The sequence below is a fragment of the Erythrolamprus reginae genome, chromosome 1 (genome assembly GCF_031021105.1).
Source record: "Erythrolamprus reginae isolate rEryReg1 chromosome 1, rEryReg1.hap1, whole genome shotgun sequence".
Lineage (NCBI taxonomy): Eukaryota > Metazoa > Chordata > Lepidosauria > Squamata > Dipsadidae > Erythrolamprus > Erythrolamprus reginae.
In genome coordinates, this window is record NC_091950.1 from 263,611,129 (window position 1) to 263,634,927 (window position 23,799).

A 23,799-nucleotide genomic window follows, 5' to 3' on the forward strand; every position below is an offset into this window, starting at 1 on the left:
GTCCAATGATATTTGTGTAATACAATAGTATTTCAGTGTCATGCTCTGGAAAACAAAGAATCAAGATTAATACGAGTCTGGTTAATCTTTTGATTTACCAGTTCGAACTACATATCTAAATAGAAAAAATTTGGGATGTCAGATAGCAATCTTTCCTTGTTTTTGAAAAACTGTCACAGAAACCAAAATATAATTATACTTTGTCAGCCTTTTATTTTTAAAGGGCATGACCCAATTTCCACAAGAATATCAGAATTTGGAACACAACTTGGAATCTTTAAAATAACTCTTAAAATTCACCTGCAGTTGGCTTATATTATTGTTGGCAACTTGTAATCCAAACTGAAGTTCCATAAAAGATTTAAGATGAGATTTTTACCCATTAAAATCTTGTATTGCTACAGCATTATAAAATCTCTACAGCCATACCATCACTTTTGAATAAAGTATCAAAGTAAAACTATGACTGAGCATAATTGAATAAAGATCCAGTTAACTGTTGAATTTTCCTATTATAACTTCTGAATTTTTTAAATCAAAAACTAAAAATATAGTTTTATCATACTCAATTATCTTACCTATATTTCACTAGAGCTTCAAGTAAGTGTTTCAGACTGGTATGTGAAAGAACAGTGTCATCTGGAGAAAACAAAACACAAATTTTATTTTTCTCTGATAAGAAAAAAAATTCTCTATTTTTATTACGTATGCTGCAATAATCTTAAAAAATATAATTTTCAGGTTTGTGATATCAAGTGGAGGAGTGTTGGCTCAGGAAAGCATGGGCTTTGGCTAGAAGTGAAATAAATTATGCAGCAAAGAGTATGGGACAATTTTTCCACTCTAAAAGTTTGATACACCCTACATGTATCAGGTTAGGCACAACTTCAAGAAAACAAAACTATTTAAAAAAATATTTTCTAATCATCCATTTGGATGCAGGAGTCTGCTATGATACATCTTACATAATACAGTGGAACCTCTATTTAAAATTTGTTCTATGACCAGGTTCATAAGTAGAAAAGTTTGTAAGAAAAAGCAATTTTTCCCATAGGAATCAATGTAAAAGCAAATAATACGTGCAAACCCATTAGAAAATAAATAAAAGCTCGGAATTTGGGTGGGAGGAGGAGGAGGAAGAAGAGGAGGAGGACAGTCGCTGCCCACAGCAAAGGGAGTGTTTCTTTTCTCTGGGTGCGGGCAGAGGTTTATTCCCTCTCCAAGCGCCCAGAGAAAGGAAAATGCTTTGTTCATTTTGGACTGCCAAAGCCTCCTTTAGCGCCACCAAAACGCTCCTCTGGCAGCCCAGAAAAGCCCGAGATGGCCGAGATTAAAGGGGGAATGGCAGGAAACTGGCCAGGCCTTCGTGCTGCTCTCAAATTTCCTGTAAAAATTTTCCGGGCTCGGGTTCTTAAGTAGAAAATGGTTCTTAAGAAGAGGTAAAAAAAATCTTGAACACCCAGTTTTTATCTAGAAAAGTTCTTAAGTAGAGGTGTTTTTAAGTAGAGGTACCACTGTACTTTAGATCAAATTCTTCTCAACAACTTGAAATAACTACTTGAAGGTGAGCAAATTACAATTCGTAGTTTGTCACAAGATTTCATAAAGTCTTCAGAGATTCAGAACAAGAAATCCTTCCTGTGATTTCTCCCCACCCTTTTTATAAAAAATTGGTAACATGCAAGACAAGTGTTCCTTCAGCTTGGTTGTTCAACTTTTCTACTGCATACCTTCAGTATCTGTGATAACTGGAGAGCGATTTATTTTATGCTTGCAAAACAGATAATTTAAATCTGTAGAAGTGGGCCTCAACTTAGAACCATAATGGAGTTTGGTCATTACGGTTGCAAGTTGTGATGGTCCTGTGATCATCTCATTTGATAAACCTCATCCCTGCTCTCCCCAATTAAGCATCCAGTAGATCACACAATGGATCTACTGGTGGATCACAATGGATCACAATGTGGGAGACCTAGCTTAGACCCAGACCCATCTGTCCCAGGTTTTCCAAGATCTCTCCCAACCACTGAGGTACACTGTGCGCCTCTTGAGTCCCCACAGACCTCAGGCCTCCTATCTTTTATATTTTAAATACAGGCAGTCCTTGACTTATGACCATACTTGAACCCAAAATTTCTGTTACTAAGTGAGACAGTTGTTAAGGCAGTTTTGCCCCATTTTTTTGACCATCCTTGCCACAGTTGTTAAGTCACTTTTTTCAGTGCCATTATAATTTCAAAAGGTCACTAAACAAATGTTTGTAAGTCAAGGATTCCCTAAATACAAAATATTTTAAATATTGGACTCATACCTTCTTCCCCATCTTCCATCACTCATCACTCACTAACCTTCTGAAGATTTCCTTCTGGAAGCTCCAGAGATTGTATTGAAGAAAGAGAGCAGGCCCTGCAGTCAGTCATAAATGCGGGCAGATTGCAAAATACCTAAGTTTTGTTCACATAACTGGACAAAGAACAACACAACAGCCATATCTTTGAAACCAGGTCATAAATATGGAGTCTCTTGTAACTTTGAATAGCCACTGAGTGATAAGTCACAGGTCAAGGACTACCTATATATAACTCTATTTAACTGACATCTATTTCTAAACCCCTTCTAACTCTCCGACAGAATTAAACAATGGCATTAATTATGCTTGGCTGATATTAGCAATTAAAAACCTAGAACCATAAGATAGTAAACAGGCTAGAGATCTCCTAATGTAAATCAAATTAAAAACATCAAACGTGATCCTGCTGATCTAATTCAGCATTATTTTTTAAAAAAATCCAGGGTAACTACTGGATGGCCATTTTAACATCAGATCTTTATAGGAAAATCAATATTTTAAAAAAACTAATATATGATAATCACAATTGAGCTGTCTTTGAATATTTAACTATGAAAGACACGCTCTGAGATTTGCCAAAATTGTTTTGATCATGTCAGTTAATCAATGTCACCATATCACACAACACCGAATTCTGCATAAGCTGACATCTTGTTATATCCTTGTCAAAATGTTGATGCTCCCATCTTTAAATTTATAATGGTTAAGACATAGCAAATGATAAATACAGGCAAGGTTACATATTTTGCTTTTTGGGGAAAAGATATTTAACTCTCTTCCTGGGAAAACTCAAAAAAAATAAAAGTGGCTAATAGGTTCTATAAACTCGGTGAGATATGAATAGCAGTTAAATAAGACCAGATTTATGTGGTCATTAGAAGATAATGATCTGTTTGTTCCTAGAAGAACGACTTTAATTACACAATTAAGGTTTAGATTGTTTTCATTATGCATAGGAGCGTATTACAAATTCAGGTTTCTCAGTCATTTCTTTCTCCATTATGAAATCCAGTTTGCTTCCATTCTAATTTTAGAAGCTCCTAGTATACAGATGTAGTACACATCTTATGTCTCAAAAGTAAACTTTTTTATTTGTTTGCTAATTTGAAACTTAGTTGGCTTTTTCATCAGTTACAAGACGAATAATAATTTAGAACATATAGTGAGAATGTATGCAACACAAAACATTCCAACTATATTGAAATGGAAAATAGGGCATTTTTTACAAATATCTAGAATATAGCATATAGGAATGATATAATGTAATAAAAGAGTGTACCTTTAAGTCAGTGGCAGATTCTTAAGAGTTACATACCATAGATTTTTTTTTAGGATGATCTAGCCTCTATCAAGTCATTCAAGTCTTAAAATATTGTAGTCTTCTCTGCTGTATTTTTCTCTTTCCTTCCACATTTTCCACTTCTCTAAAGAACTAACTCTCTTAGGTCCCAAAACTTTGATAGTTTGAAGATTTGTGCCTCAAGTAAGATTTGTTCTATGATCCATTTACCCGTTTTCTTGACTATCCATGGTATATTGTCAGGTGCCTTCTCCAAAGTTCAACACCACCCAAGTTCAAAAGCAGTCAGTCCTCTTTTAATCGTCCTTCTTCAAAGTTCATCTTTCGCTGCCAGAGAAAAATCACAGGAGAAACCACTGCCTACACAACTCTCATCATTGTATGTAAAGATACATCTTAACAACTGGGTATCTTTCTCAAGGTCTTCACTTCTATATTACCAGATCTGCAGCGTGTTTCTTGTGTGCTGCTTCCTTTATTTTTTAATAAATGATCCCAAAAGGCAGAAACCGTCCACTACTGGATAGTTTTAGGTTTTAAATTTAAATTTTAGGTTGGTTGCTTTGCCTTGTTGCCATTAGTTTTATTTTCTTCTTATTAACCTTAGTCTGTGTTTTCATTAAGAGAGTCATTTTGATGTAGTGGATAAGGCAGCAGGCTAGAAATCAGGAGACCGTGAGTTCTAGTCCCACTTTAGGCACAAAGCCAAATGGGTAATCTTGGGCCAATCACTCTCTGTCAGCCCTAGGAAGGAAACCACTTCTGGAAAAAAATTGCCATGAAAACTGCAGGAACAGTCTCCAAGAATCGGACATGACTGAACAGAAGAAAAAACAAATCCCAATGTTTTCATTATACTCCTTTCATTAGCAGAGTTTGCAAATTATTTGCATTTTCAGCTATCAGAATAGTGCCATTAGCATACATGCAGTTATTGAAGTGTCTTCCTCTAATTTTAAACCCATACTCATCTTCTTTAATTGGTACTTAGTATTCACTTCAAATCAGCTGGGTAATGGCATGTACTTTAACTCTGGCAGCAGCAGAATAGAGTTGGTGTGACTTTCTTGGTCCTATTTGCTCCCAACCAGCAGTTAATACCATTGATTATAGTTTTATTTATTTATTTATTTTATTTATTTATTACTTAGATTTGTATGCCGCCCCTCTCCGAAGACTCGGGGCGGCTCACAACATGTAAAAACAAATCATAAGCAATCAGACAAATTTAAAATATTTAAATATTTAAAAAAACCCATATGCTAACAGTCACACACACAGATATACCATGCATAAATTAAACGTGCCCAGGGGGAGATGTTTCAGTTCCCCCATGCCTGACGGCAAAGGTGGGTTTTAAGGAGTTTACGGAAGGCAGGAAGAGTAGGGGCAGTTCTAATCTCCGGGGGGAGTTGGTTCCAGAGGGCCGGGGCCGCCACAGAGAAGGCTCTTCCCCTGGGGCCCGCCAACCGACATTGTTTAGTTGACGGGACCCGGAGAAGGCCCACTCTGTGGGACCTAATCGGTCGCTGGGATTCGTGCGGCAGGAGGCGGTCTCGGAGATATTCTGGATTTATTTTGAACCATATCCAAAAGTTGGGAGTAGTTGCCAGTATGCTTCACCGGTGTTCTTTCTTTCTCCTTTGCCTATCCCACTCAGTGTTAGTTAATAAAAAAACATTAAACATGAAACTTGCTTTGTGAGGTTTTTCAGGAGTTGGGACTTTCTACAGTCATTCAACGTACACACGGCCCTTGGGTGGAGTCATCTGTTAGTTTGGGTCATGCACAGGGGTGAAATCCAGCAGGTTCTGGAGAACCGGTAGCGGAAATTTTGAGTAGTTTGGAGAACCAGCATAGACCACCTCTGGCTGGCCCCAGAATGGGGTGGGAATGGAGATTTTGCAGTATCCTTCCCCTGCCACACCCACCAAGCCACACCCACAGAACCAGTAATTTTTTAAAAAAATGGATTTCACCATGGTCATATATCAATCAATATCTTTAAAGGTGGAGGATGGGAAAACTGGAGAGGAACTTTCTATACACAGTTCTCTATTTATGATGACAATTAATACACATTCACCTTTACAAGTTGTCAATATACAGTTCCTTGCATTGTCTTACCTGTTTCATTCAGTCCCTCGCTCGCTCCTGCAGTTTCTTTCTGTGATTTCACTTTAGAGCTTGCTGACATTCTAGGGAGAAGAATAGAAAGAAAGGAAAATAATTCTTTTCTGGGCTTCTTGGATTCCAGCACTTTTGTCAAGTTATCTGCACTGACATCTGGTCTCTTGTTCAAAAACTGCAATTCATTCAGCAGATCTCTCTCTTGGGTCCTGCTTGTTCCCGCTGGGCGTCCAGCTGCAGATTTTTTTCATTTTGATAACACATAGCATCATGAATCCATACAATATAAAAACATCTCCAGCCCACAATCTCCTCCTCCCTTACTTTATTTTTTGTGCTTTTATATTTTTACAATTATAAGGCAGATGTGCCTGCATCTGGGTATCTTAAAATTAAGCGCAAAGCTTTTGGTGTCTCTACAACACTGATCCTGTTCCATGGGGTTGGGCGGGGGGGGAGCTTTAACCTTGAAAGCACTGCACATTACCAGGTATGTCAGGATACATCTTGACCCTGGTCTAAATAGGCAATGCTGTCAGGATCCTTTCCTAGCTGCTGCAGGATCTTGGGTCTGGTTGGGAAAATCCAGCAACCTAGCAGGCTGAGTGGCTCAGGATATAAGGGTCATTCATTTCCAGAAAATTTCCAATACTAATTTTCAGCTGAGTTCAGTTATCCCAGATCTTACACAATTTGGGGGAGTCTTCCTAGCCTCTGTTCTGCCTGGCCTCTAGCCACCCAAGAACAAAGTAATAAATCAAACACACAAGCTTGTAAAATAAACAAGAAGGGTTTCTTTATATACAGAGGGCTGTACGCCTCCGTGAATGCAAAAGCAATGCTGAGTTATTAGTCCAGAAGGTCAGAGTTACTCATTTAAGTCAGCACAGTACTTTCAGGCTTATGTCAACCAGTTTCTCCTTGCTTGAGTGTCAGAAAGTTCACAGAAATCCAAAAGCCAAAACGAAACCACGATGCATCAATGTCTCTCTCTAAAGCTAAATGATAATACTCACACAAATCACTCCAAACCCCCCTTTTTGTCAAGGTTGCAGCAGCGTCATTAAGTCTTATCAGCTGTGCACTATAATTTGTTTCTGTGCTTGAGCAGCTGCTCTTGCCTTCCCAACATTCTCTGGACCTGAGCATTCAGAATAGGGTTACTCATTAATTCTTCTCCTTCTGATTCCGAGGAACCTCTGGCTGGTGAGCTGGCTGAATCCATTCCCTTCTCTGTTTCCCCAATCCTTCCTGCTCCCTGTATCTCCCTGTCTCTGCTTCTGGCTCACTGTCTGATTCATCCCGCAGCCAGACTGGTCTTCTGTAAACAGACGGCTCCCACTGCTCTTTGTCAAAATCAGCAGCCACAGGAGCTGGCCTGAAGCCAACCACAACAGCCTCCTGACTCTTTGATGAGAAATTTCAGCTATGTCCAGGAAGACCTTTGTATTGATACATCTAGCATGCCAACTGCACTCATTATTTAGAATTGATATGTGCCTCCTATGCCTTGGTTACCTTATTTGGACTACTGCAATAGGTTCTACTAGCTTCCACTTGCTGATTGTTACCTATAAAGGGTTTCATAACTTGGGCCCTGAATATTTACAACCAATGTTTTATTGCTATTTTTGCTCATAAGCTTGCTGGCAGAGTTGACTTGTTCCTGGTCCCATCAGCTAAGCAATTTCAAAATCTGGCCTCTGCCTTTGAGAATTGCATTCCTCCTGAAGTTATATGGCCATAATTCTGGCAGTCAACAGGACCTAGGTTTTTTTGCTTTTGTTTTTCAGAAGCCCAGGAGCAGAGTAACTTATCTATTATTTTTATTGTCATTTCTTTGATGTGGATAGTTTGTGTTTTACTTAATTCTTGGCGAGATTTGCAAGTCATTCTTTCGGCAACCAGCTGGACAATCTCATATAGTTGAATGCTTTCAGAAATTATTTTTGCCTTCTTCTTAGGACTAAGAAAGAATGTGACTGGCCAAACTAGCTGGCTTGCATCACTAAGGCAGGATTAAAACTCATAATTCCATGACTAGTCTAATACCATTAACTTTTATACTAAACTTCCTCTCCCAGCTAGACTTGGCCTATTTTAAATAGTTTATCTGTCTTTGTTCACCATTTAATTTTTTGCAGTGATTAAGGCAGCTAATACAATTAATTAATTAATTAATTAATATCATGTAGATTTTTAGAGGAAGCTGCTGCCATATAAGTTTGAATAAATATATCCCAAGAGGAATATTGTAATCCGCATTGACACTCCCTGACTTTTGTTCTGTTTCATTGTAGGATGACACTTGTTTGTCATTTCAGTTCTGAACACCAGAAGCTATAGTAATTATATGCTACTTTTGGACTACAGTGATCCCCCGCTCGTTGCGAGGGTTCCGTTCCAGGACCCCCCGCAACGAGCGGGTTTTCGCGAAGTAGCGCTGCGGAAGTAAAAACACCATCTGCGCATGTGCAGATGGTGTTTTTACTCCCGCAGCGCTAGCGAGGAGCCGAAGATTGGGGGCGGCGCGGCTGTTTTAAAATGTCACCGCCGGCATGGGGGGCTTCCTAGCAGCCTCCCAAACCTGGGTTGGGGGTCCGGGGGGTGCTGGCAAGCCCCCCATGCCGGCGGCGACATTTTAAAACAGCCGCGCCGCGCTGGCTGTCGGCGCTTTCGAGCTGAGTCCCGGAGCGAATTCGCTCCGGGACTCAGCTCAAAAGCGCCGACAGCCAGCGCCGGCGAACGGCTTCTCCGCGCTGGCTGTCGGCGCTTTCGAGCTGAGTCCCGGAGCGAATTCGCTCCGGGACTCAGCTCAAAAGCGCCGACAGCCAGCGCCAGCGAACGGCTTCTCCGCGCTGGCTGTCGCCGCTTTCGAGCTGAGTCCCGGAGCGAATTCGCTCCGGGACTCAGCTCAAAAGCGCCGACAGCCAGCGCCAGCGAACGGCTTCTCCGCGCTGGCTGTCGCCGCTTTCGAGCTGAGTCCCAGAGCGAATTCGCTCCGGGACTCAGCTCCAAAGCGCCGACAGCCAGCGCCAGCGAACGGCTTCTCCGCGCTGGCTGTCACCGCTTTCGAGCTGAGTCCCGGAGCGAATTCGCTTCAGGACTCAGCTCGAAAGCGGCGAGAATGAACGGCGTGGGCGGGCGAAGGGCGGGCGGCAGTGAGGAGTTTGCGTGGGCGATGGGGAAACTCCTTGCTGATGCCCGCTGCTCGCCCTCCCGCCAGCAAGAGGGGGAAGACCCAGGGAAGCCGCCCAGCAGCTGATCTGCCAGGCCCCATCTACGCATGCGTGCCCATAGAAAAAAAGGGCACACATGCGCAGATGGTGTTTTGACTTCCGGGTTGAAAAATCGCAAATTACCCTGTTCGCAATGGTCGGGGACGCAATAACCGGGGGATCACTGTATATGAGAGTGACCTTTTGTAAAACCTGTCAAATGTGGTGTATTGCTTCTCCAAATACAGTGGTACCTCTACTGACGAACTTAATTCGTTCCGTGACCAGGTTCATAAATAGAAAAGTTTGTAAGTAGAAGCAATTTTCTCCATAGGAATCAATGTAAAAGCAAATAATGTGTGCAAACCCATTAGGAAAGAAATAAAAGCTCGGAATTTGGGTGGGAGGAGGAAGAAGAGGGGGAGGACAGTTTTGCTCCAGTTTATGACCTTTCTTGCAATAATTGTTAAATGAATCACTGCAGTTGTTCGGTTAGTAACACAATTATTAAGTGAACCTGGCTTCTCATTGACGTTGCTTGTCAAAAGGTAACAAAAAGTTGTCATATGATCCTTGGACACTGAAATTGCCATAAATACATGCTAGTTGCTAAGCATCTGAATTTTGATCACATGATCATAGAGTTATATCAGTGGACGTGAATGTGAAAAACAGTATTAAGTCACTTTTTTCCAGGCCGTTTTAACTTTGAACTGTCACTATCCAAACTGTTGTAAGTCAAAGATCACCTGTACACTACATTACTACTTACCCACAAGCATTTGGGCTAAAATTATTGCCTAAAGAATCAGCCAAAGTGACAATAAAAAATCTGCAATAGGAAGAATATATATATATATATATATATATATATATATATATATATATATATATATATATATATATATATATATATACTTTCATTCTTATCCTTATTTTATAAGTCCTTGGTTTGATTCTGCAAATTGCTAATTATATTCATGATTCTTTCAGAGGAAAACCTAAATCAGCTATGTTCGTTTTAGACAGCTGCATGAATCAAAGCGAATAAGAAGGGGGATGGGGAGGATCAAGTAGGCATAATGATAAAGCTGGTCCTAATAGTTCTTTGAACAAGGTGTATCAGATCAGAGCTTCTCTGTCTAGGTTGCCAAAATCTATATGGCAACAAGGACATGTTTTCCATATCTTTATTGCCATCTATTGGTTATTTGGATTTTTACTATCCAAATCTGATAGCTCTGTTATTTATTAATCAAAAAGTGAAGAAAGGAGCGAAAATCTTTCAGAGTCTATCAAGCAATGCCTGGAAGCAAATCAACTGATTCTCAAGGCCTAATGAGCAACCTCTGGAAGGATGTGCAAATTGAAGTTATTCTATTTCACGTTATTTCACTTTTGATCGGTTCTGTCTTGTACTCTACAAGATTGTATATGCATTTCAATTATTTTTTAAAAAGTTTAGGCATACAGTTTGATTCAGTTGTTTATTTTCTTTCCTCAATATCCACATACAGAGGCAGGTGCGTGCACTAAAATAACACAATTTTACAGAATATATTATGGCAAGCAATTATTAGAGAGGAACAGCATGTGGATAGATTTTGGGGAATAATTGGTTTGCTCCGACAATGGGTATGTTATAAAACTGATCTTAACTTAGTTTCTCTCTGCCCAAAAATCTTCTTCATTAATATTTTTATCTTTTTATTCTCGTGGGGGGGGGAGAGGCTGTGGAAAGCTGTGTTTTGCTGCCACAATGCTGGCTGTGCCCATGTTATGCTACACATATGAAAGAAAGAGCTTTGTGCAAAACCACTTTCATCATTTCATATTTGTTCTGCAGGCGTGTCTCAACCGCCCATAATTACAGGGTAATTAGTCCAGAAAGACACACACCACACGATAGAAGGAAAACCCAAAAGTCTTTATCAACAGAATAACAGAAACAGCTCCCTTTTGAAATGTCAAAGGGATTTTCTGGTACACACAAGGCACAGGTTAAATGCAATCCAAATGCTCACCCAATAACTGGGAAATTGAGTCAAATTCTAAAGTCCAGAAAGTCCACACACAATCTTGAACAGCAAAAACCACGATCTTGACGAAACTATGAATCAGATAAACTGCCATGAGGATAAAACAGCAGGCTGCTCTTTCATCTGTAGCAGCCCCACACAACCACAGGTGGCCTCATTTATCTCCTGTAATAATCCTTCAGTTGTTGTCTCCTATGCATGCGTGGATGTGTCATACATTCTTGTTCAGAATCCAGGGATGATAAGGATGATTGATCTCCTCCTGGGCTGTCTGCCAAACTCCCCTCTTCCAAGTCACCCCCACCTTCTTCTTCTTCTGAGGAAACTTTACTACCTGACTCTGTTGGCAATAAAACAGATCTATGACATGTTGATGTTTCCCCTGCATCCACCTCCACATCCCTTGGGGCAGGAGCTGGGCCAGATCCAACCACAACACAGATTAAGTATTAGATCCTGTGAATAACTCTAGTCATGTAGCATAATGTTTGTAGTTTTGCTGCAATGAAACAGATATGGTATGCAGCTCTAGCTTATATGTGCCTGATATATGCCCTGCTAATGACAATCGCACATTTGTACAATATTTTAAAAAGATACAAAAGGAAGTCAAATAGGACAAGAGTGCCTGTTTCAAGTTTTCTACATACTCTGAGAAGCACTGTGAAGAACAAATTCTGAATTTGTTTACAGAGGTATACAAGAAATACTCATTTCATAATTATGATATATTTTGGATCAGCTAGAGTTAGGTCAAGAGTGTTGGTCTCTGGATCTGCTTCATTGTTTTAAAGCCTTTCCTTAAATTCATAGTTATTGCAATATATTTCTGAAGGCAAAGCTTTTGGATCTTATTTGGTACCAAAATATTAAAAAGTTGAGTTCTGCCACACAGTTTACAAAAAAACACAACAACCACAGAGTTCAAGATGCAAAGAAATATGTATATTCTGAAGAAGAAAAGAATATACATTGATGTGTTTATATACACAAATAATAAAATCTGCATGCAGAATTGTGGTGGTGGTGATGGTGGGTATTCATATGGACAGATATGTATGAACTACCGGAAAGCAGAAACCAAGATGGTGCTTAAAAATCTAGTAAGAGTATAGTGTTAGTACATTTTGATTTTCACCAGTCTCAAAACTGAATATATGAATAGGAATATATTTTTGATAGATTGCACCTGTAAACCAAAATAAATAATTCAGACCCACAAAACAGGGCAGAAATTCACCAGAGAAAATGTTTGTATGCACTCCTGTCTTTAGCTTAACATTTATGCAGTCACATAAAGTAAGAGAAACATTAAGCAACGTATCTATAGTTATAGAATGACTGCTATATATGTTTCCCTCAAGGCATATTTGCGAAGGCTTCTTTTGACCTAGGTCTAAATGTTATTCTATATACAGGATATGGAGCTGCTTTTACGATACTTTCTTGCAATTATACAAATGCATAAAATATTATGCTTGTTTCAAGCCAGTATATATGATGTCTGAGTTAAGTTAAATTTGTGGCCCCAAATCCATACATGCAAGATATTTTTAAAAGGTTGGAAAACTCCTTTATCTCCATGTTCTGTGCCTATTGCCAAAGGCCTAACCCTCTTCTGTGCAAACATCTATTTTTTAAAAAAGACTTTGTTATTAGGATTCATGGCACAAGGAATACCAATTAGCATGATCAGTTATATTCATAAAGCTCACTGTCCAAAAGTTATTAGAAAGGTATTTGCAAATCGAGAATGTTTAATATATGTCTACTTAATTCGAAGTTGTCCCAATTCACATTATTGGGCACACTATAATGTCTGCATAGATATTTAGCTCAAAACATAAAATTCAAGACAAAAGTTTTTTTTCAAATTGAAAACTCTCTAGATCAGTATTTATCAACCAGGGTTCCACTCTAGATTCTCTAGATCAGTATTTATCAACCAGGGTTCCACGGAACCCAAGGGTTCTGCAAGGACCAGCCAGGGGTTCCGTGACTGCAGCAGGTGTCAAGCAGAGGAGGAGGCAGGAGCTTCCTGCCTCTCCAGCACTTCCAACATGGAGCTTCCCAGTACAGGGCCGAGGTGCGCCAGGCGGCTCAAGATTCTCTCCTACCTCCTTCCCATGCCTGCGTACACGCCGCCGTGCTCGGCCAAGCGGCCAACTCGTTATCTCCCTTTTCCCTGCGCAGGGCACTGTAAGAGAGCGCGCCCTACTACTCCCCTCATGCTCGGGGCCTGAGAGAGCAGAAGGAGCGGAAGGTGGAGTGGAAGGCATCCGCTCTGGCTTTGCCTTCACTCTGACCCTCCCACCGGCCCCCGCAGCCACTAAAAATGGGGGGGGGAGTGGGTGGAATGGAGCGAACGGCCTCCACTTATTGCCCCGCTCAGGCCCGGCAGTCCCATCGAGGGTACACAGAGCAGCCTCTCCCTCCCTCCCTCTCTCTCTCTCCCACTCTCTGCTACTCCACAGCCATTGACCCCCACCTACTAGCAGCACTTGCTGATTCTGCCTCCATCCTCTAAGGCTGCATTACTATTACTATTAGTTTTCTCATCATTTCTATCACCGATCTCCCACTTATGACTATGACTGTAACTTGTTGTATCCTTATGATTTATACTGATTGTTTCTTGATTGCTTATTTGACCCCTATGACAATCATTAAGTGTTGTACCTCATGATTCTTGATAAATGCAGTGTTTTTCAACCAGGTTTCCGCCAGTAATCTGATGACACTAAAGGTTTCCCCTGACGAAAAAAGGTTGAAAAACACTGCTCTAGATGCTACTCATCATATACGAACAAACATTTATCTCAGGGGTTGCCACAAAGAAGGAGTTAACCTATTCACCTCAGGGTAGAACAAGGAGCAATGGGTGGAAGCTGAACAAGGAGAGAAGCAAATTAGAACTAAAGAGAAATTTCCTGACAGAACAATTAATCAGTGGAACAGCTTGCCTCCAGAAATTGTGAATGCTCCAACACTGGAAGTTTTAAAGAAAATGTTGGATAACCATCTGTCTGAAGTACTGTAGGGTTTCCTGCCTGGGCAGGAGGTTGGACTAGAAGACCTCCAAGGTCCCTTCCAACTCTGTTATTATTATATTATTATACACTGCTCAAAAAAATAAAGGGAACACTTAAACAACACAATATAACTCCAAGTAAATCAAACTTCTGTGAAATCAAACTGTCCATTTAGGAAGCGACATTGATTGACAATCGATTCCACATGCTGTTGTGCACATTCAACTTTGTACACAACAAAGTATTCAATGAGAATATTTCATTCATTCAGATCTAGGATGTGTTATTTGAGTGTTTCCTTAATTTTTTTGAGCAGTATATTATATTTATTGTTAAAGATACGGTGGGTAAGAAAACAATAGTATGCAAATATGTCTATAGATCAAAATGTAAATTTTCTTGAAAGTATTGCAGCATTTTACATCTTCTGTATACTGTTTCTTTTTTAAATGATGTGTTAAAAAGTTTGTTCTGGTTACTAATATCAGTGATTAGCAACTCAATCACATTTGGAATAAATATACCAAGGGATAGTTTGTAAAAAAAATGATGAAACATTAGAAGGTATTAATATCTCAGTGAATTTAATCCCAAAAGAAAAAAGAAAGCTACTCACTTTTTAAAACCGTTCATTCACAATTAAGTATTAATATGTATCATGGCACATAATATAGATGTGACACATAATTCAATTACACATTGACCTTGTACTGTACTGACATTTGTTCATCTCAAATGCATATAGTAGCTCATGTACGGTGTTATAAAGTAACCTGAGAATTTATATTCGAATTCCTTCATTCAAATTCATTAGAACTCACCAACTTAAGTCCAAACAAGACAGGGTAGACTGTGCAAAGAGACCTTAGAGACAATCCACAATGGCAGGGTGTAAGATGCAGTAGCAACCATAACCAAGTACAGGTAGTCCTCGACTTATGACCACAATTGAGCCTAACATTTATGTTAGTAAGAAATATTAGAAGTGTTTCAGATGTAGCACCCCCTTTTGGGCCATGGGTTCTTACTCCTTTTATTCAACTGCAGTGTGTTGTTACTAAACGTATGAGTATGTAAAAGATTACAGCTCTTACAGTTTATGTTTCACTTTAAATCACTAAACAAATACATATTTTCTCCTTTCTCTAGTCTAAAACGTTTATGTGTTCCTGGCAAGGAGAAAGTCTGTGTTTCACCTTAGATTTTGCTGTAGGATTCACATGTTTTGACAATAAAACAAAGGTAAGTAGTATCAGAAAATAAAATATAAACTATGTTATGCTATTACTTTAGGAAATATAAATATCAATTTCTGGAGTGGGGAAAAACCATTTTTCATGTTTCAGAGGGTGGAATTGAGTAAAGAGAAGGGCACTATGGATAGATTTGGAAAAACGTGGTTCTACAGAATCTATGGCCCTGCTGCTCCTCTGACTCACCTTGAGAATTAGAAAATGTCTACCTGATCTATGCTTTTTTCTCGCAGAAAAAGCATAATAATAAGAGGGGGAAACCATCTTTCTTTCTTTCTTTTCAGTTCTTCCCATCTGCCTTCAAAGTTTCCCCCATTCACCAGAACAGCTTAATATATTGATTAAAACGCATCTCTAGAAAGAATGTGATATTGAACAATTGCATAGTGAAGGAAGTTCTAAAATGTTTGAACAATAAATCAGATTGGTTGTTTTCCAACATGAATACAGTGGGCGGGAAAACCATTTGAAAGATAATAAATGTTTAATACTACATTTTAAAAGCTATTGGAAACATTACTAGAAATATCAAGTAAGCTATATTTAAACAACACATTGGATTTAAAAATCTCAAATTTAATTTAAAGGGAGAACACCTGACTTAAATCAAATTAGCCAATTCACTTTCATTCCCAAAGAAATTATTACCTTTTTAATAACTTTCTCAATGTTTAACAATGGAACAGTAAATTTGATCAATAAAACACTTCTCTGACTAAATCAATTGGTTAGACAATGAAATGCTGACTCATAACAAGCAAGCACATATTCTTTAATGAATATAAAGAACAGAACTTTAAATCTAGAAATCTATTAAAATAGGACAAGTAAAGAAGTGATGGACCTACTATGAACATATAATTTATTTGGTGCTATAAAACTAAATATGTCAAACTGCTTAGTTTATTATATATTCCATGTAAATGTTTACAGAAAATATTCCTGAGAATATGCAAAGCATAGCCATTGGTCTTATTCAAATTAAACTGAGGTCAAATGGGTGTTTAAGCTGGGATGCTGTTCTGTAGTGCAGGTGAATACCAACACGTTTCAGTAGTTTTTTATTATGCTGGCGGCAAAGTGTCCCATGCGCCCAAAAGCCTGGACTCTTTCAGCGAAGCAGAAAAGGCAGCGCCCAATCGTCAGAGGTGGAAGCCTGGAGACCAGGCGCGGCCAACAGGATGAGGCGAACAGTCTTATTCCGGCAAAGGTCACAGATCTTACAACTGAAGCTACAACTTCAGCCAATGGGTCAAAATGTTAAGAATTCTCCATTTCCTTGCAGAAGATTCTCTGGAGATTTAAATTTTCTCAGCTCAAGGGGTCATCAGATGATGGAAAAACTCGAGTTAAGCTGCTTTTTCAGAATATTGAAACAAAACAAATTGAGACAAAGGTGGGTACCATATTTTGCAACATATAGAACATATACTATAGAAATAGAAAGCATATCAAGGTAATCTAGGTTTCTAGTTCATATTGCGGCGCAGGCGGAGTAACAGTCGGACACAAGGTATGGGTATAAATAGGGTCACTTTTATTAACTCAACTTGGATTAACTATTTTACCAAATAAGCCCACGTGACCTGCAGTGGTGCAAAATCAAAATGGGGGCGGAGTTAACTTTCCAACCAAACTCAACTGAGCAACTTCTGGGCGAAAGCTCCTAGCCCGGGTGCAGGGTCATGGTAAAATTACACCTGCGCCCTGCCCCAAGCCACGCCCCCGCGGCGTGTGGGATGGCTCGCCACTGGTCTCTGATAATCTCCATGCAGCGAGCCACAGGAGCAACCCCCCTCACCGAACCCAGGCCGGTCGAGCCCTGTAATCCGAGAGGGAGATCACCCCTCACCTCAGTAGAGGTGCCCCTAAAGGAGATCACACGTTGCTGCTTACGCCCAATTCCGCCCCCTATCGGCCAACCCCCCCCCCAGTGACCTTGAGGGGGGGGCACTAGTTGGTGAGACCACCCCCTAACCACACTCCCACGTACAGAGTAGAGCAGGCGAAAAAACAACCAGAGCTCGGCCAATTTGCTGTGGTTGCAAAAAATTCCTACTCGGCCCCACCGTGGGCGACCCATCATATGTACCCTGTAGCAGAGGGAGGGTGGGCGGGTGTCTCCGAGCTGCCGGGCGAGGGAAACTGCGCCACGAGGCAGCCCCTTTTATAGGGCTGCCTCACCCTCGCCCAGCCAATGGGTGGCCAGCGCCACCACACACATCATCCCTGCGGCCCCTGGGGATGACGAGGGGCCGCAGGCTCCGCCCCCACAATGGCGGCCTCCTTCCCCGACCCACGCCGCAACCCCGCGCCGGCTGGTAAGTCGCCGGCGGCATTGCGGCGCAGGCGGAGTAACAGTCGGACACAAGGTATGGGTATAAATAGGGTCACTTTTATTAACTCAACTTGGATTAACTATTTTACCAAATAAGCCCACGTGACCTGCAGTGGTGCAAAATCAAAATGGGGGCGGAGTTAACTTTCCAACCAAACTCAACTGAGCAACTTCTGGGCGAAAGCTCCTAGCCCGGGTGCAGGGTCATGGTAAAATTACACCTGCGCCCTGCCCCAAGCCACTCCCCCGCGGCGTGTGGGATGGCTCGCCACTGGTCTCTGATAATCTCCATGCAGCGAGCCACAGGAGCAACCCCCCTCACCGAACCCAGGCCGGTCGAGCCCTGTAATCCGAGAGGGAGATCACCCCTCACCTCAGTAGAGGTGCCCCTAAAGGAGATCACACGTTGCTGCTTACGCCCAATTCCGCCCCCTATCGGCCACAGCAGGGGGTGAAATTTTAATTTATTCCCCCTGCTCCCCCCCCTGCACATGAATGTGCAGGCACCTCTGCAGGTCCGCTAAAAATTTGTCATTCCCTTTATCTGACAAATGTACGCCGTCCTGCCTATATAATTCTATCAGGGATGCCCTGATGTCAGGGTGGTCTATCACTCCACCCCCCGCCTGGAGTAACCATTTCCGAACTGCTCTGTTGACCCTCTTTCTAGCCCCATCAACCGCCCTGGGGTTTCTAGCATGCCTCCAAACCCTACGTGGCAAGATGTTGGACCACAAAATGCGGGTGTCCGGCCACCGCTTCCAAATCACCTGCAAGCCATCCCAAATGTGCCACAGCAAGTCAACGCCCGTTATTGCTCCCAGGTTGTTACCCCCCACGTGTAAGACCAACCATCCCGGCACCCCCTGCACCTTCCCGCTGTTGAAAAGCAAGGGAAGCAACTCCAACCAACGTAGGCCTCTACGACCCAACCATTGCACTCTAACATGCCGGTCCAGCTGCAACTGCGTGCCAGGCGTTGTCTACTGGGCCCGCCTCTCGGCCCAGTACACCATGCTGTGGCCACAGATCAGGATTCTCTGAGCCCCCTGTACATCATCTAAAAGGAAGGGAAGAAACAAAGCAGCATCAGAATCGGCCACCTGGGCCGCGCCCGGTCCCGCCCCACTCACCTAAGGACGGATGTAGGCCCGAAAGGCCTTCGATCGCCAACGGCCCACCGCACATATGTCTGGAGTGCTGAAACCCACTTTGGCTGCAAAGGAAGCTGCACCAATCCTGAAAGAGTGAGTCCCGTAACGCTTGGGGTCCAGGCCCATCCGGGCCAGGGCCTTAGTCGTCACAGCCCAAAACTGGTACCTGGTGAGAGGTTCCCCAGAGGCGTGACAGAAAAGCGGGCCGGGGTAACCTCCCCGAATGCTCCAATACGCTGAGATTGCCCTAACGGGGCACACCTTCTTATGGCTGGTCCTGGAAAGTTGGACTGTCATGCCCCGGCCTCTCTGGTCCGTTTTGGAGCAGCGCAGCCGGAGGCAAACTGAGCCCCTCCGGAAACGAATGTCCCTAGCCGTAAAGGTGCGGCCAGAGTTATCGAACTTGGATGCCGCCAAAACCTCGCTTATCCGGAACGCACCAAAAAACAACGTAACCGCAACTGCACGATAAAGGGCCGCCTCGTACTGAGAGCGGCACAACCTGTTCCACAAGTCGCCCAAACCCAGTAGGTGAGCTAACTTAAGGGGGCGCCTCCAATCTCCCCGGGGCGGGCCCTTCTCCCTGATCCACCCCTCCAGTGTTTTCCTGACCCTAAAGTCCCCCGTGTTGTCCGCGAAACCCCTGGACTTGGCTATAAAAGCCAGGCCAGCCAGCTTGCCCCGAATTGTGCGGGCTGACAACCCCCGGCACTTACTAAGAGAACAGAACTCAAGCAGGTGCTCCACCGGGGCCGGCCAAAGCTGATCGTATCTCCTAAGTTGACGAAAAGCCCAAAATTCCCTACCTGCCCGCTGGTATGACCTCCTGGTGCTTGCTGCTATGGACAGGTCCATTGCCCTGTTCACGTCGACCCTCCAATCTGCCACAGGTGCGGGGGGGGGGTGCCTCCGGATGCTCCGCGGCCTGTGGGGCAAGCAGCCGGAACCTAGCCAACTGCCCCCTTGATAACGCGTCAGCTACCCCATTCCTGATCCCCGGGACATGGTGTGCCCGAAAAAGCATGTTCCTGGCCAGGCACCTAACCACCATGTGACGCACCAAACCCATCACCCTCTCGTTCTTGGAAGAAAGCGTGTTGACCACATGTACCACCGCCATGTTGTCGCACCAGAAATGTACCGTCTTCCCGGTAAAGCTAGGGGACCACAGCTCGATGGCCACGACAATTGGGAACAGTTCCAAGAATGTCAAGTCCCTGCACACTGCGGTGCCCTGCCACTCCTGAGGCCAGTCCGCCCTAAACCAACTATCCTTCCAGACCACACCAAAACCAGCCGTCCCGGCTGCGTCAGATTTCACCTGGAAGTCGCCCTTCAACAGCATGTCTTGCCTCCAAAAGGAGACCCCGTTGTACGTGTCCAAAAATTCCTGCCACACCCCCAGGTCCTTCCTAACACTAGCCGTCAAGCGAATTCTGTGGTGTGGCTTGCTGAGACCAACCGTCGCCTGGTAGAGCCTAAACATGAACGCCCACCCCGGCGCTATCACTCTACAAGCAAAGTTCAACAAACCCGCCAGCTCCTGCACCTGCCGAAGAGTCACCCTTCTGGCGGCCCTAACTACCCTCACCGTGTTCCGGAGCCTAGCGAGTTTATCCTCCGGAAGCCTACAGGTCTGGGCAACCGAGTCCACTTCGGTGCCCAGGAATGTAAGCCTAGTGGTGGGCCCCTCGGTCTTTTCATGTGCCAGAGGCACGCCGAGGTCCCCGCACAACCCCTGAAACCCAGCCATTCCCCGTTGGCATTCGTCAGAGCCCGCCGGCCCTGCGAAAAGAAAGTCATCTAAATAATGGACAACTGACCTAATCCCTGAGCTCTTCACGTGGGCCCATTCTAAGAAAGAACTAAACTTCTCGAACAATGAACATGAAACTGAACAACCCATCGGCAGGGCCCGATCAACAAAGAACCCCCCCTCGAACTGAAAACCCAAAAGGTCGAAATCCTCGGAGTGAATCGGCAAAAGCCGGAAGGCCGACTTGATATCACGTTTGCCCATCAGGGCCCCCGGTCCGCACTCTCGTACCACCGAGACAGCCGTCTCAAAAGGGGTGTAACGCACTGAGCACAAGTCCTCAGGGATGTGATCATTTACCGAGTCACCCGGAGGAAAAGACAGGTGATGAATGAGCCTGAACTCCCCGGCCGCTCGCTTGGGCACCACTCCCAGGGGGGATACTTGCAGAGAGGGCAGAGGTGGCTCCCTAAAGGGGCCCAGCACCCAGCCCTCCCGCACCTCCTTCATAATTTTCTCCCGCACAACATGCTCCATCCCGGACACTGACCTCAGGTTGCTCGCCAGGCAAGCAATCCTAGGCCCCTCGTATGGAATTCTAAAGCCCTCCAAAAAACCTGAAACCAAAAACTCGGCACCTTTCCTAGGGCGATAGCCCGTGAGCCAGTCCCTCAACCTGTCCACTTTAATGGGGGTTGGTCCCCTTGTTCTGAGCTCCAGCCGCCTGGGGCTTGGCAGAGCCCAACGCTGACTTGTTACCACCTCCCCCCCTGCTCCTCTAACAGGCGGATGTGGGGTGCCTGCCATTGCACAACGCGCAGGCATGGCGGAAGCGGCAAACTGGCCTGGAACAGGCTCCCCTGGCGCCGTACTCGTAACAGTACGGCGGGATCCGAAAGGGCGAACTTGTCGCATTACGCTGCGCAGAGCCCAGGGTCCCCGAACCCGCACCTGGGCGGGGGAGGGTAGCCTCCTTTCCCTGGGTCAGCAGCAGGTGGCCAGTAGGCGTACGCCCGCTAGCCGGGGTGGCCGGTTGCTGCGTGGCTTGAAGCCACAGATCGTTGTGCCGCATGTCCCACGGCCAGTGCCTATTGTGTGCGGCGAACCTCCTAAAGTTTTCATCGTATTGCTTCCACGCCTCCCCTCCAAACTCCTGATACGCTCGTAGTATCATATTCATATACAGGATGAGCTCATGAGTCTTATGGACGTCATCCTCAACCACCACCGAGTGATACGCCAGAAAGGCGTATGCCCAAGATAATATTCCCTTGTCCATCTTGGTGTCCTTTGACTCCTCAGATCCCTTCTTACCGTCCTTGTCCTTGTCCTTCTTGGATTTCTCCGGCAATAAAATCTTGAATATATCCACATAGGCCCCGCGCCAAATTTTACGCTTAAGGGCCTGTGACATATGCATACTCAAAGGAGTGTCGGGGAGGCCTGGGGCAAAGGGGTTGTCACTATCAACCGTGGAAGTATCAGTGGACTCCGTGGTTGTGGACTCCGAGCTATCCCTCGAGGAGTCCCTCTTCTTCCTGCCCTGCTTTGTCACCCAGCGTTTTCGGCCCCTCCCCCACACCTGGGCTGCCGTGCGCGAACGCCATGTTTTATGTGACATATGTGACTTGCGTTTAACCGCCTGTAGCCTGCCTCGTGGCCCCCGTGGCCGGGACCAACGATTCCCAGGCACAGGGCACTCACCCCAATGTGAAGAGTCATCATCAGCCTCCTCTGAGCCGGAAGCGGCCCTGCTTCCCCGTCCCCTCCTGCGCTTCTTCTTAGCGCGCTGGCCGGATCTCACCCTCTGGGGCCTTTCCTCCGATTCCGAGGAGCTCCGGGTCCCCTCTGCGCTCGTGGCACCCCTGGCGTCCTCGTGCCGGGACCTGCCCCTCTTCCTTGGCCCCTCATCCAATTTCTCGAGCAAGGCAGAAAGAAGGTGTGAGGATACAGACACTGACTCCTCCCCAGCATCCACATCCCCAACCGCCCGTGCTGTGGGGGACCCCTCATCAAACCCACTCATTTCCCCTAGGCTGGGGTCCCCCTCCCCTGGATCATAGGCCTCCCTCCTTCTGCCACGTGGCCCCCGGGATGGGGCCCTTCCCTGGCGGCCTGCAGCCCTGGGTGTCATCCCCCGGCTCCTCACGGCCCGCCCCCTGTGGCTTACCTCCCCCCTGGAGCTGCCCTCCCTGCCAGGCCTACCGGCCTGTCCAGCTCCAGGGGCCTCCCCCCATGTCCGCTTGGGGGCCCTCCTCCTGCCCGTACGGCGGGGCTCGATGGGGGGGGGTGCCCTGATCGCCAGCCTGCCCCCCCGTTGCTCTCCGCCGGGTCCCCGACTTAGCCCTGCTGCCTCTAGCCATCGCTACCCCCTTCCAAGAAAAGACGGCCCGAAAGCCCGCCGGAGCGCTGCCGGCCTGAGCCTCCGAACGCCCACGCGTCCTCGTCAGGCCTCCGGGCCTGGTCGCGCCTTCAGCGCCGCGTGCGCCACTGGCCCAGGGCCTCCCGCTGCCTCCGCGCGTCCTCTTCGCCTCCGGGCCTCGCCTCGCTCTCCCCCAGCGCTCGCCGCCGGCCCGCAGCTCCGATCGCCGCCCACGCGTCCTCTTCGGCCTTCGGGCCTAGCCGCGCCTTCGACACAGCAGCAGGGCCGTGTCTCCGAGCTGCCGGGCGAGGGAAACTGCGCCACGAGGCAGCCCCTTTTATAGGGCTGCCTCACCCTCGCCCAGCCAATGGGTGGCCAGCGCCACCACACACATCATCCCTGCGGCCCCTGGGGATGACGAGGGGCCGCAGGCTCCGCCCCCACAATGGCGGCCTCCTTCCCCGACCCACGCCGCAACCCCACGCCGGCTGGTAAGTCGCCGGCGGCATTGCAGAGCTAATCTATAGCATTATTTCTCTTTATTTCCACACAAAGTGGATTACCAATAATCAATCAGCATTTTTCTTATTGTATTGAGCTGCGCTATTGATGTGACTGACATTTCAATTTCTATTTATGGATACACATTATTCAGTCAAAGATTAAAAGTTGGTGGATAAGTAACAGTTGTTTAAAGAAACCAATTATGTATGATTTTATGCCTAATCACATTACTTCTATTTATCAAATTCACCCACTGTATCCACAGTTGCTTTTCATTTGCTTGTCTTCCTTTCTGCCTCAAACATTTTTTTTGCAAAGAAGTAAATATTATTGACGTGATTCAAAATACATAAAATCATTCAT

General features: G+C 44.8%; 1 protein-coding gene across 5 annotated transcripts in view; it reads left to right on the forward strand.

Annotated features, from left to right (window-relative positions):
• SNTG2 (syntrophin gamma 2) overlaps positions 1 to 23,799 on the forward strand; it is a 249,146-nt gene that overhangs the window by 220,141 nt on the left and 5,206 nt on the right. For 3 of the 5 annotated variants that reach the window (XM_070732927.1, XM_070732929.1, XM_070732931.1), the window contains 2 exons: positions 15,219 to 15,311; positions 16,608 to 16,718. In XM_070732927.1, the coding sequence (XP_070589028.1) occupies positions 15,219 to 15,311; positions 16,608 to 16,718 (204 nt within the window). The remainder of the gene's footprint in view (positions 1 to 15,218; positions 15,312 to 16,607; positions 16,719 to 23,799) is intronic. The other 2 variants (XM_070732930.1, XM_070732928.1) reach the window with 1 other exon arrangement.